Source organism: Rhinatrema bivittatum, chromosome 3 (genome assembly GCF_901001135.1).
Source record: "Rhinatrema bivittatum chromosome 3, aRhiBiv1.1, whole genome shotgun sequence".
Lineage (NCBI taxonomy): Eukaryota > Metazoa > Chordata > Amphibia > Gymnophiona > Rhinatrematidae > Rhinatrema > Rhinatrema bivittatum.
The window spans coordinates 37,277,417-37,291,665 of record NC_042617.1 but is presented as its reverse complement, the minus strand read 5'-3'; the positions used below and the strand labels follow the sequence as shown (position 1 = coordinate 37,291,665).

General features: G+C 46.6%; 1 protein-coding gene across 2 annotated transcripts in view; it reads right to left on the bottom strand.

Annotated features, from left to right (window-relative positions):
- The window catches only part of AIDA (axin interactor, dorsalization associated), a 140,496-nt gene that overhangs the window by 60,880 nt on the left and 65,367 nt on the right, over nucleotides 1-14,249 (bottom strand). For both annotated transcript variants that reach the window (XM_029593139.1, XM_029593138.1), the window contains exon 4: nucleotides 5,640-5,694. In XM_029593139.1, the coding sequence (XP_029448999.1) occupies nucleotides 5,640-5,694 (55 nt within the window). The remainder of the gene's footprint in view (nucleotides 1-5,639; nucleotides 5,695-14,249) is intronic.

Sequence of the window (14,249 nt, the reverse complement as noted above, 5' to 3'; positions counted from 1 at the left end):
GCAAGCGCCTCACTTGAGACTGCAGTCCGCACCTTCGGTCCTGCGAGAGGAACACGCAGCACCGTGTCGTCGAAGGTATTCCAAGGTCTGCGTGGGTACCACTTGACTCTTGTTGAAAATGACTATCCAGCCTAGAGACTGCAAGAGTTGTAGGCCCCTGGCCACCGCCAGCCGACACTGATCCTCGGACCTCGCCCGAATCAACCAATCGTCCAGGTAAGGATGAATCAGCACCCTCCCGGCGTCGCTGCGCCGCAACCACGACCATTACCATCGTGAACGTACGAGGCGCCGTTGCCAGCCCCAAGCGGGAGAGCCCTGAATTGATAAAGCCGTCATAGGAAGCAGAACCTTAGGGATCGCTGAAACGACAGTTGAATGCCTACGTGAAGGTACGCCGCCGTGAGATCTAGTGAGGCCAGGAACTCTCCTGTACGCCCCGAGGCGATCCCCGACCAAATAAACTCCATTTTGAAGTGAGGCACACGCCGGCTTCCGTTCACCCCTTTTAGATCCAGGATTGGTCTAGAAGAGCAGTCTTTCTTTGGAACAAAAAAATAAATGGAGTAACGCCCCTTGCCGTGCTGACTGATCGGAACGGGGGAAAAAATGGCTCCCAAACTTTCCAAGCGCCGGATGGTGTCTAGCACTGCTGCCTTCTGTTCGGGAGCCTTGCACGGCGAGACCAGGAATTTGAGTGCTGGGGAACGAACAACTCTAATGCGTAGCCGTGCGTTATCACATTGAGGACCGCTTGGCCCGAAGTTATACTGGCCCATTCCTCGACAAACAAGGGTAACCACGCCCCTACCTTGGAAACGACGTGCTGGGGCTGAGGTGAGGGATGGGCCGGCCGCGTATCACAGTGAAGACTTGGGCTCCTCCCTGTCTACCGAAGCGTGTACTCCGAAAAAACTGCTGCCATTGAGGGATTCGGGAGGAAGGTGACCTATAGGAAGGACCGGTAGACCTTTGAGCACGCGAATTCCTGGGCCCTTGGAAACGGGATCTGGCCGAAAAAGGAGGAGCGCGCCCTGAAATTTGTCCTCGGGCAGCCGCTTTGGACGAACCATCTGCAGCTCAGTTACGTAGCCACAGCAGGCGACGCACCGATACAGCCTCCACCCCGGACTTAGTGGATGTACGCCGCAACCCGTGGAGAGCATCTGCCCCATACGCAATTGCTGCCTCCACCTATCTGCCTGTGATGCCTCTGCCGCCGACAGACCTGGGTTCGACTGAAAAACTTGGGCCCAGCGCAGACTCGCGCGTATAGCGAAGTTGGTACAGATGGCAGCCCGCACCCCAGGACAGACACCTCCAAACTCTTCTTGAGTTGCACTTCCCGCTTCCTATCCTGTATATCCCGGAGAGCCGTGGCTCCTGTAACCGGAATGGTCGACCTCTTCGTCACCACAGCGACTGCGGAATCCACCTTCGGCAGTCGAAGGAGTTCCAGCGCATCCTTGGGTAGCGGGTAAATCTTGTCCATGGCCTTACTGACCTGCAAGCATAACTCCGGCGTATCCCATTCACCGAACAGGATATCTGTCGATGAAAAGTGAAAAGGGAAATGCTACTGCCGGCCCCAAGAGACCTAAGAGCACCGGATCCATGTTTGCCTCTGGACGGGCCACCACAGGTGGAGCCTCTAATGCCAGTTCCTGAAGAATTGCTGGAATTAGCGGGGACATTGCCTCCCTGCGAAAAAGCCGCACCACTTTGGGGACCTCCCCTTCCACGGCTAGTGTCCCTTTGCCCGCGCTGGGCTGGATGGGACCGTCCGCAGCCGCTTCCTCGGCCCCCATCAGGGGCTCCTCTGGAGACTCTGAGTGAACTGGAGATGAAGATTCCTTCTCCGACTTCTGAGGTAAGCCACGCGGCGGATGCGTCCACCGCGAGGGCTCCCGAGAGCCCTCCACAACAGCCATAGTGTTCTTCTTCCTTGGAGCGGACCTACGGGTGGCCCTCCCCCGCGACGCCCCTCCAGCTGCGCATACTATGCTTACAATTGAAAAGAAAAGAATCCTGCGCCACAAAATCAGATGACAAGAACCCGAATCTGAAGAAGAAGCCTCCGCGGTAGCCACCGGGGAACGAGGCCCCCCCGTGGGGGACCCCCCCCCCGCCGGACCCCGCTACGGAAAAAGCGCGGGGGGGCAGAGCTGAATGTCCTGCTGTGAACCGAGCAACTTCGCGGCTGGGAATTAAAATGGCCGCCGTACTCGTACAGAGCGGGAAATAAAACAAAAACCTTGGGGCCTATCAGCCGAGCCCCCCCCCCCCCCCCCCCGCGCAGCGGCGATCGCGCGGTTCAGGACCGGACCCCCAGGAGGCGATCCGGGCACTCCTCCTCCGCCCGTGAGACAGGAGCTGCAGAGACCTTGCCGCGATAAGCATGCGCGAGCCGAGCCCGACCCTCACGGCAGGCCGGCGATCGCGGCGAAAAACGGGCGGGAAACGCAGCGAAACAAAAAAAATAAATAAATTTCAAAGTCGGCGACTTCCCTCCTGCTACCGGCGCCCCCCCCGAAACGGAGTGGAGACGCGAGGAAACGGAGAGCCGACACAACAAAAACAAAAACCCTTTTTTTTTTTTTTCCCACACAGCTTGCAGCTGTCCTTGGTTCTGGAGCCCTTTTCCTGCAGGGGTGAGTGAACCGGGCTCCCCGGTGTCACCCCTGACGCTGCCACTAGCTCAGCCGGGTCCTCGACCCTGGCAGCGGCCTCAACCGGGGGAGGGTAGTCCCTTCAGGACCTCTCAACCCCCCTGGGAGGCAGGGCACCCAACTAAGAATTAAAAACAAAACCCAATTTAGTATACAAACCATTAGGCCTAACAAAAAACTAACCCAAAAAACCAAACCTGACTAACCACCAGACTCAGGTCAGGCAGGGCTGTGACTGGACCTGCACCATCTACTGGAGACAGAGTAAGACTGAGGGGCTGTGACTGGCACAGGAGCATATATGGCTCCGCCCACAAGTTTTAGTCTGTCTCCATCTACTGGTGCGGAGTCACAAGGTGCGGAGTCACAACCCAGGTGTCCTGGACTGATCCTGGTACGTACAGGGAACGTTGATTAACTTGTTAGGCTTTCAATTGGTCATGTGACTCCAAGTGCAAAGTTGAGCAAACGCTCTGGGGTAGATTTTATAAATTTGCACACATGTGAACTTTTGTTCGCGCACCAGGCGCAAACAAGAGTATGCGGGATTTCAATAAATACGTGCCTAGCCGCGCGTATCCATTAAAATCCGGGGTTGGCGCGCACAAGGCTGCCCAAAATCGGCAGCCTGCGCGCGCCGAGCAGCGCATCCTGCCTCCGTTCCCTCCGAGGCCGCTCCGAAATCGGAGCGGCCTCGGAGGGAACTTTCCTTCGGCCTCCCCCCACCTTCCCCTCCCTATCCCCCCCCCCCCGGCCCTATCTAAACCCCCCCCTACCTTTGTTGTATAAGTTACGCCTGCTTGAAGCAGGCACAAGTTGCGAGCATTGGACCGCCAGTGCGTCAGGGTCCAGTCCGGGGGCTGGTCCGGAGGCCGCGGCCACGCCCCTGGAACGCCCCCGATGACGCACCGGCCATGACATGCTCCCCCCGTGACACGCCCTCCCCCGAAACGCCCCGGGACTTATGTGCGTCTTGGGGCTTGCGCACGCCGCCGAGCCTACTCAACATAGGCTCGGCATGTGCAGGGGGAGTTTGGGCCAGGTTTTCGGGGGGGTACGCGCGTATCTGACACACGTACCCCTTTGAAAATCTGGCCCTCTAAGCTCTGATCCTTATAACTTCTCGGGTGGCAAATGTGCTATTTCAAAACTATGGGCTCCTCCAAGCAGTTACACCAAGATGTTAAAGTCAAGTCAAATTCTGAAAGACCAAGAAAAATCTGACAGAACTGCCCAAAAAACTAGTCATATATGCAAAACAGAATACACAGGGCACTTCTAATAACCCGCAGCTGATCACAAATACACAATACAGCATTGCTTAATATATAACAACAATCTGCATGGGAGAGTTGTCAGAAGGAAACTTTCTACATCAAAGTCATCTCTAAAGTATGCAAAACAAAAACCTTGATAAAACATGAAATCTTTGGAAATAAAGTGCTTTGAAATGATGAAATGAAAATTGAACCGAACTGTTCGCCCACAGCCACACAATATACATTTGGAGAGAAAGAAGAAAAAAAAAAAGGTGAAACATTTGAAAAAAAAAAAGAACACTGACAACCATAAGCCTGGATGGATTTTTAATGCTTTGGAGTGTGTGGCAGCCAGTGGCACAGGAAATATTGTGCAGGTGGAAGAAAGAACAGATTTAACTAAATATCCAATTATCTGAGAAGCTAATGTCCCACAGCCAATGAAAAAAAAAATTGAAGCTGAAAAGAGGTTGGATGTTTCAGCAAGACAGTGATCTGAAACATACCTCAAAAGCAGCCATGAAGTACTTATAAGAGATAGATGAAGGTTTTGGAATGGTCTTCACGATCTCCAAACTTGAATATTACTGAAAATCTGTGGAAAGATATCAAACATGCAGTGTATGCATAGAGACCGAAGAATATTTGAGTTCGACGAGTACTGCAAGAAACAGCAGGAAAAAAAATTCCAAAAGTAAAACTAAAACGATTCTGTATGAAATGTTTGAAGCTGTTATTTCTGCCAAAGGAGATGTTGCACAGTACTGACTGAAAGAGTATCCCAACTTTTGTACATGTCAAATTTACCTTTTTTTTTTTTTTTTTTTAAAGTGTTAAAATTACAAAATAGTAATTTTGCATTGAAAATTGCAGAAAACTCATGTTAACTTTGTAACATACAGAAGATGTCAGCTTCTGTTCAGTTAGAGATTCATTGAAACATGCAATTTGACCAAGAGTGCCTAAACTTTGCCCACAAGTGTACAAAAAATAAATAAATAAATAAAAGAGTTACAGCACAGAACCTCTCTCTCACACTCGGCCATCTAGAAGCAGAGAGAGCCATTGCATAGCCAGGAAAATTAATTTTGGTAGACAGCAAAATCATGCACTCTATTGTCCCTAAGGCAACAAAATACCACAACATATTTAGGAGAAACTACAGGAATCCTGCAATCTGAAATGAACTTTACATTCTGGAAGAGTTTACTTTTGACATCTGCTTTACTAACCAAAATCACTTATCCTGTCTATGCAATACTAAATGTCATCCATTTATAATTTGGTGCTTTCCTTGCTATTTCCACTTTGCCTTTCACTACTCAAGTGAGGTAGGCAACTCGTGTGCCACAAGCCAGTCGCGTTTTCAGGATATCCACAATGACTAAGCATGAGATATATCTGCAAGCAATGGGACAAATATCTCATGAATAGTCACAGCAGGGATACTTTGAAAACCTGACTGGCTTGTGGTACTTGAGGATCAGAGTCACCTACCCTGCACCAGTGACTTCTGTTCTATTTCTCTGGAAACTGCACTTCTTCCATCAACGTCTTAATGCACAAAAGATAAAGGTTAGAGTGCCACACTTGAATACTGTTGCCCATGGTATGTTGTCGCATCATCCTTCCTCACACTTCAGTAAACATCCATTGACCCCTAATCATGCATAGTTAAAAAAACAAAAACCCCATAAGGGATACATCTTACTTGGTTCTAACTTCTTCAAATCCTCCAGTTTGAAGTCTTCTTGACTTTGCGTGGACTGTATCGTTAAAACAAAGACATTAAATTCTTGTTTTTAAATTAATTATATACCACTCATTAGAAAAAGATATCCGATAGCCCAGTGGTTCCCCAGTCCCCTGATCAGTCAGGTTTTCAAGATGTCCATAATGAATATGCATGAAAGATTTGCATACAGTGCCTCCATTGTATGCAAATCTTTTATATGCACATTCATTGTGGATATCCTGAAAAGCCAACTGCCCAAGCAGTCACTAAAGACTGGGCTGAGAACCACTGCGCTATCCAAATCAGTGGTGAGATCCAGTGAGCACATCAGTTATTCACATCAGCATGCAGTTGATGAAATGGTTTAAAAAAAAAAAACAAACCAAAGCAAAACACTTTTCAAAATGTTTCAAAACATAAAATTAAATGTTCTAATGGCAACAGTGCCCCCTAACCTTCTACTCTAGAACCAGCTAATTGCCCCTACCTATTAATTAGATCCTTACTCCTCTGGCTTCTAACTTCAAAACTAGACAATTATCTGGGGCCACAGCCTGCAGCAACAGAAATACCTATTTAAGTACCATGCTTTTCGAGCAGAACAAATACCAGTCTTGTCTAAAAATGTAATTTCTCTCAGTTCTCTTACATTGTTTTCCGTTTAATAAGGAAATCACTACAGAGCTGTTCTAATGAAGTGCAAGGAAAAACAAGCAAGTCCTATTTTTTTTTTTTAACTTTAAAGCTTAAAAAATAAATAAAAAATGAATTATACCAGCGGTTCTCAGCCCAGTCTGGTTTTCAGACATTCACGATGAATCTGTACGATACATTTACATACAGTGGAGGTGGCTGAGGCAGATATCATCTCATCATGTGCATTCATTGTGGATATCCTGAAAATCTGATTTGCCAGGTGGGTTCCCAAGGACTGGGCTGAGAAACATTGGTTTATACAGCATCATGCAAAAGCATTGACTAGGCAGGAGAGGGTAACCTTTTTAAAACAGGCATGACAAGCTCTTTATATATTTTAGAAAATGGAACACCTCCACAGGGACAATGTTTGTTTTTAAACTGCCAGGCCACTTATGGATTTCCAGGTTGTTCTGTCTGATAATAAGTGGTGCAATGAAACTACAGAAAAAGGTAACAGTTTAAATATAAAATTAAAAACACTTTATGAAATTAAAATTTCTAGGTGATAATATCCACTATTAAGAAAAGCCACCTTTAAAAAATTGCCCTTATTTTAGATCTCCTTAGCCATAGGTCTCCAACTTGGGCTGTGGCCAATTATCCAGCAAAATGTGATAATGTGTGTATTTTACTTCAATAGTTTAATCAATTGTTATCTTGTTAAATGTAAAATAGGGCAGATCTCGCCCTATTCAACCTGTTACCTGGAAACCGATGTGATATCTCGATCGAATGTCGGTATACAAAAGAAATAAATAAATAATAAATAAATAGTCCTCTTGTAGACATAATTAAAACCCCACCTGCACACCTCTGACATACCACCATCATTACCTACAGCGCTACCTGCACACCTCTGACATACCACCATCATTACCTACAGCGCTACCTGCACACCTCTGACATACCACCATCATTACCTACAGCGCTACCTGCACACCTCTGACATACCACCATCATTACCTACAGCGCTACCTGCACACCTCTGACATACCACCATCATTACCTACAGCGCTACCTGCACACCTCTGACATACCACCATCATTACCTACAGTGCTACCTGCAAGTATCCAGAAGATTGAAGTGAAAGTTGTGCATTATTCCCCAGGTGATTTCTACATATTTCAGCAGACCACACATTAGGAAGGATCCCAAGTATCACAAATGCAATTCTAGGTTATCACCACTTAAATATCTGTTCCTTAGCAGGAATTACTTACCTGCAATTGGTTTTCTCTGAGGACAGGAGGATACATAGTCCTCACAGATGGAGGCTAAGGTTGGAACTTGTCTCAAGCTCAACACTTCTTAAAATGCTCTTCTTAAACCAACCCAAACTATGCAAGGTTTATTCACCTTTGAGGACATGGGACTTAGAAAAATAATGGAAGGATGATTGATTAAAGGTAGAAATCCAACACTGTCTTAGGTAGGAATTTTGGTTCTGTGTTTACAACCTATTACTGAAAAAAATAAAGTAAGACAGAAGCCATTAGGGCCTGGAGCTCACTGACTGCATACCAAAGTGACTGCCACTAAAAATATGACTTTCCAGGTCAACAGGAGTCTAATGACTTAGAGGGACCTTTCATCAAATGGATCAGTAACAAGCTGAGGCCCCATGTTACAGCGAGAGGCTTGACGTGAAGCTTCAACAGAAGCAGGCTCCACATAAATTGAACTGAAGGCTGTAGAGAGATGGTTTACCTTCTAGATAGTGATTATAAGCACTAACTGCACTAAGGTTTCCAGAGGATGTGGTTAGTGCAGTTAGTATAACTGTGTTTAAAAAAGGATTGGATAAGTTCTTGGAGGAGAAGTCCATTACCTGCTATTAATTAAGATGACTTAGAAAATAGCCACTGCAATCACTAGCAAAGGTAACATGGAATAGACTTGGTTTTTGGGTACTTGCCAGGTTCTTATGGCCTGGATTGGCCATTGTTGGTAACAGGATGCTGGGCTTGATGAACCCTCGGTCTGACCCAGTATGGCATGTTCTTATGTAAGGTGAACCCTTACATAATTAGTTTTCAGGTTTTGTGTAAGATAAAAGAAAATATCTAGGGCTTTTCCCTTATTCCATAAGGTAGATCACCTCTATCTAAAACAATAAGCCTTCTGGTGGAAGCCTTTCTAGACGCTAGAGGAATACAAGATACATTCTCTGATAGTTTAGGGAATTCAATACTATCCTCTCAACATCCAGGCTGGGATGTCTAGGGACCTGATGTTGAGGTATAGTAATGTTCCCTGGTTCTGTCTGATGAGGGCTCCTGATGGACATCTCCCAAAGGAGTAGGAACCAAATCAGTCTTGGCCAATAAAAGGCTATGGGAATCAGTCCCTTGGCCTCTTCTGAGATTTAGCAAGATCTTTGTTGGAATCTGAGGAGGTGTGAACAGAAGACCATCTCCCCAATATAGGAAGAAAGCATCAGAGACTAGTTTGCCCTCTGATCTTCTCCTGGAACAGAGTTGAGGAATCCTTGTTCAGTGGGGAAACAGAGATCCATTACAGGTGTTTTCCACTTGCAGAATATCTGAATTGCTATTCCCATGTCCAGGAACCATTTGTCTGCTAGGGTATTGTCCTTTCCTATCAGATAGGTAGTTCTCAGGGTCATTTCCTGCAAAAAAAAAAAGTCCAAGACCACATTCTAACAAACTCTCGACACAAAAGAGAGGATCCTATACCTCCCTGCTTGCTAATATAAAACATGGCCATTTATTTGTCTGAATTAGAATACTGCTGACTGATTTCCGAAAGCCTTTAGAGCATTCCAGATCGCCAGTAGCTCTAGGAGATTCATGTTGCAACCATATGCCCTCGGTGCAGAACCCACTACAAATGCTCCTCAGCCCAAGTTGGACGCAGCAATTGTTATGGTAATTTGGGAAGGAGAAATTTTGAAATATACCCACTGAAACTCAACTGATCTAGCCATCAGGATAAGTAGTCCATGAGATGCTGAGCGATTTGAATACTGTCTCAAAGATCTTGTGTAGCCTGAGACCACTGATATCTTAGGGTCCACTAGGCTTCTCTCATGTGGATACATGCCAAGAGTTGACATGTACTGTTGATGCCATAAGGCCCAACATGTCCTATGCTAATGTCTGCCACTGTCGACACCAAGTTGGTTATATCCTTTCTTGTGGAATGAAGGCTTTTGCCAGAGTTGCGTTTAACAGAGCTCCTATGAACTCAGATGATGGATTTACTTAGATTTTGGGTACTTGATGATGAAACCTAGTAACTAACACCCAAATGGTTTTGGTATTCAGTTCTATGGTACCTTCTTGATATGTACGCTTGGTCAACCAATTGTCCAGATAAGAAACACATGTACTCCTAATATGTGAAGCAGTACAGCTCAGTATTTCATGAATAAGTGTGGTGCAGTACACAGTATTGGAAGTGGTCTTTATTACAAATGTGAGATATTGCCCATGACCTGGAAATATCCCTATATAGGTATAGGCATCCTTTAAAACCAGTGAATATATCCAGTCTCCTTTATCCAGGAAAGCATTAAAATGCCTAGCAAAACCATCTTGAAATTTTACTTTATTAGAAACAGGTTCAAAACCCTCAGGATCTAGAATGGGACCAACTCTTCCTTCCCACAGTGGAATGGGTTCAACCACTTTGGCTTCTAAGAGGGAGCAGCATTCCTTTAAATGCAGTTCCTGACGCTGAGGTCGACCATGAGTCTGTGAATAATCAAATTTCCAATAGATGCAATGTGTTTCTATTCTGAATTAGCTACACTGGAGCAATGTTTTCTGTAAAACCTCAGCCTTCCTACCACAGACAGAATTTCCAGGATGGGATACTGGCTATGTTTTCCTGGATCAAGTAAAACCCCCTTCCCAGTTTTTAACTAGGATGCTAGCTGGGAGACTTAGGAACCCTCTGCCGTCAGGAGTATGTCATTAAGGAGAACTTGATGCTCTGATCTCCATGTACACATTGCTGAGGTTGCTGTTGTGCCAGATCGATGGTTACGCAAAAAGGGTGAATCTTGGGCCTCCTTGCAGATCCTGGATTGGGGGATTTGCCAAGCCTATGCACATAGTGAGATCTCCCTTACCAGAGCATTGTCCTTGGAGGGGCTGCTGATCCAAAGAGTGGTGGTGGTCTCCCCAAATTTGCTTGTGACTCTAAGCCTGGAAATGGATGTCGGTCCTACAGTGCCAGCTGCAAGAGATCTTCCAGCAATTCATTAGATGCGGCACCTTTGGATGATGTCAGATGCCGTGCAGGAGCAGGGCCCAAGCTAGCTGAATCAAGTAGAGTTGAATGCTGCTATTGCGAATGGCTGTAGAAAGGAAGTCTGGCACTAAGGGGCAATGTGGAGAGATTCCCAAGAAAGTCTGCTAGAGGGGCCTCTTTCAAAGTCTACTACTGAGAACTTGTTGGTCTGGGTAAGATCCAAGACTGTCAGTTTGGAGTGGACCGGGAAGCCTTAGCTATGTTTGAGAAGTCCTTCTCAGACCAGTTTCAGTCATTTCCTTCTCAGTTTCAAGAGTTTCTGCCAGGGTTAAAGAATTAGAAACTGCAATAAATCAAAAGAAAACTGGGGAGATGAAATCTGAATTGAGGAAAATTTAGAATTTGCATTCTTTGGTTAAAGATAATTTGGTGATTAACAGTAAAATGGAGCGATTAGACAATATAACCAAAAACCTGACTCTGCATTTTACAAACTTCCCTAAACTAGTCACATCTCTTGTAGCTTTGCTCAAGTGCTATTTTATGGAAATTCTAAAAAGATTCCTGAGAATGCCTGTCCACCTATTTCCAGAGCATATTATATTCCTTCTTTTGTTAAGAAGGTGGTCATCATATTTCCCAACAATCATTTGATTTCCTTGATGCAAAGGGTCCACTGTAAAAGGTAGCAACAGCAGATATATTTTTGTCTTGATCTGAATTTTTAAATTTGTTCTCAAACTTGACAGGGACTTGGTTTTAAAGCTTTTCACACAGGGATTTTTTTTTTTTTTTGAATACTAGAATTCGTGCTTTTCCAAATGTGGCTAAAGCCACACAATGGAAAAAATTAATTTCTTCGTATGCAGCCCTAGGTGCTACTACTTAAGAGTAATGTTTTAGCTAAACTATCTTTGCAAGTGTCTCAAATATCAAGCAGTAAGTTGGTTTTTTTTTAATCTTCCTCAACTCACAGCCATTTTAAGCACTAAAATGAGATCTTCGGGAGATGACCCCCCCACTTTGTATCCTTGTCTGTGTTAAAAAAGATCAAGCTAGATGGAAGTTGTTAATACCAGATTTCACAATTAGTGATTAAGGTTTCCTAGCCTCACTTGTTTTCCTTGCAGTGTTTGCATTGTTCATAATTTTTTGGATATATATTGACATGTCCTAGTAATGGACTGAGTATTGTATTAAGATAGCAAATGTTGCTTACCTGATGTAACAGGTGTTCTCACAGGACAGCAGGATGTTAGTCCTCACAAATGGGTGACATCGAGGATGGAGCCCACCATGGAAAACTTCTGTCAAAGTTTAAACAGAACTTTGACTGGCCCCTACTGGGCATGCCCAGCAAGGCACTGACCCTGCAGCCAGCAGGGGTCTCCCTTCAGTCTGATGTTCAAAGCTACAGGCAGTGCCTAGAAAGTAAAAACAAAACAAACCCAACACCGCGGGGTGGCGGGCGGGTTTCGTGAGGACTAACATCCTGCTGTCCTGTGAGAACACCTGTTACATCAGGTAAGCAACATTTGCTTTCTCACAGGACAAGCAGGATGGTTGTCCTCACAAATGGGTGAGTACCGAGCTGAGGATGTCCTGACTTGCACCAAATGCACCCAACGACGTGCAACAGGCACTACAACTGGGGTGGAATTTGGTAAAGGGCATCCGCACCCTACCGGGAAGGTGGAAGGGTGTTGGTACATCACGTTGGAAAAAGGTTACGCAAGACAGATTGGCCGAAGATGGAGTCCTGTCTTCCAGCTTTGTCCAAACAATAGTGGGCTGCAAAGGTATGGAGAGAACTCCAGGTTGCAGCCTTGCAGATGTCAGGAAGCGGCACCGATCGAAGGTGTGCCACTGACGTAGCCATGGCCCTCACAGAGTGTGCTTTGACACGGTCTTGAAAAGGGATGCCCGCTTGCTCATAGCAGAAAGCAATGCAGTCCGCCAACCAGGAGGAAAGAGCCTGCTTACCCACAGGTTGTCCTAACTTGTTAGGATGGAAAGAGACGAATAATTGAGTGCTCTTCCTGTAAGAAACTGTACGGTCTAGGTAAAAGGCTAGAGCCCGTTTACAGTCTAGGGCAGGGGTCGGGAACCCATGGCTCGCGAGCCAGATATGGCTCTTTTGAGGGCTGCATCTGGCTCGCAGACAAGTGTCGCCATACTTCGCGGTTCCCCGCTGACCCAGCTGCTCCCCGGTCCTCCGCCGCCCGGGCTTAAAATGCTGTCAGCCCGGGCGGAACGCGGCAGGACAGCTGGAGTCAGCGGCACCGGCGTGCTCTCTTTCCCCCCCCCCCCCGCGGCCCGGAAGAGGAAGTGGAGAGCATCGGGTGCCTGCGCGGAAGAAGAGACCACACTAGCGTGGTCTCTTCTTCCGCGCAGGCACCCGATGCTCACCACTTCCTCTTCCGGGCCGCGGGGGGGAGGAGAAGAGAGCACGCCGACTGGAGTCATCCGGGTGCCTGCGCGGGAGTCATCGGGTGTCAGCCGGGTGCCAGCGCTGGAGTCATCGGGTGCCTGCGCGGGTCTTCCCGCGCAGGCACCCGATGCTCTCCACTTCCTCTTCCGGGCCGCGGGAAGAAGAGAGCACGCCGGTGCTCTCTTCTTCCCGCGGCCCAGAAGAGGAAGTGGAGAGCATCGGGTGCCTGCGCGGGAAGACCCGCGCAGGCACGCTAGTGTCCGACGGGAAGAAGATTGCAGCGCGGCTCGGAGGAAAATGAAAATCTTCAACCGCGGCCGATGGGACTCCGCCTTCGCCTCCGCGAGGGCTGAAAATGAAGGAGGTTGGCGTTGGGAGGTGGCTGCTGCTGCCGCGAGTTCCGGGGGGGGAAGGGGGAGAGAGAGAGTGAATGAATGAGCGAGCAAGCATGAGTGTTTGAGATCCTGTGTGTGTGAGTGAGAGATTGCATGTATGTGAATGATTGAGAGCCTGTACATGTGAAAGAGAGTATGTCTGTGATTGAGATCCTGCCTGTGAGAGAGAGAGCATGAATGTAAGTTTACCATTGGGAACCTGTATGTGTAAGTTTGTAATTGAAAACCTGTTTGTTTGAAAGAGTATGTGTGTATGATTGAGATCCTTTGTGTGTGAGAGAGATCATGTGTATGTATGATTAAGAGCCTGTGTGTATAAGTAAGAGAGAGATCATGTGTGTCTGTGTCTGATTGACAGCTGGTTTAGGTGAGGGAGCATGTGAGTATGTGATTGAGAGCCTGTGTTTAAATGAGAGAGAGAGACCATGTGTGTCTGTGTGTGATTGAGAGCTGATTTAGGTGAGGGAGCATGTGAGTATGTGATTGAGAGCCTGTGTGTAAATGAGAGAAAGAGAGGACATGTTTGTAAGCATGTGAATGAGAGTCTGTGTGTGAGAGAAAAAGACAGCATGTATTTATGTGATTGAAAGCCTGTGTGTGTGTAAGCGTGAAAAGATAGACAGCATGTGTGTAAATGTGTAATTAAGAGCCTATATAAGTGAGAGAGAAAAAACATTTGTATATGTGAGTGACTGAGAGCATGTGTGTATAGGTGTGTCATTGAGAGCCAGTGTGAGAGAGAGCGCTGGTATGTGACTGAGAGAGGAGAAAGTTCCAAGCAAACCACCCCACCTCCTGCTAATTCAGAACAATCTCAGGACACCTGGATATCAAACGTTCCC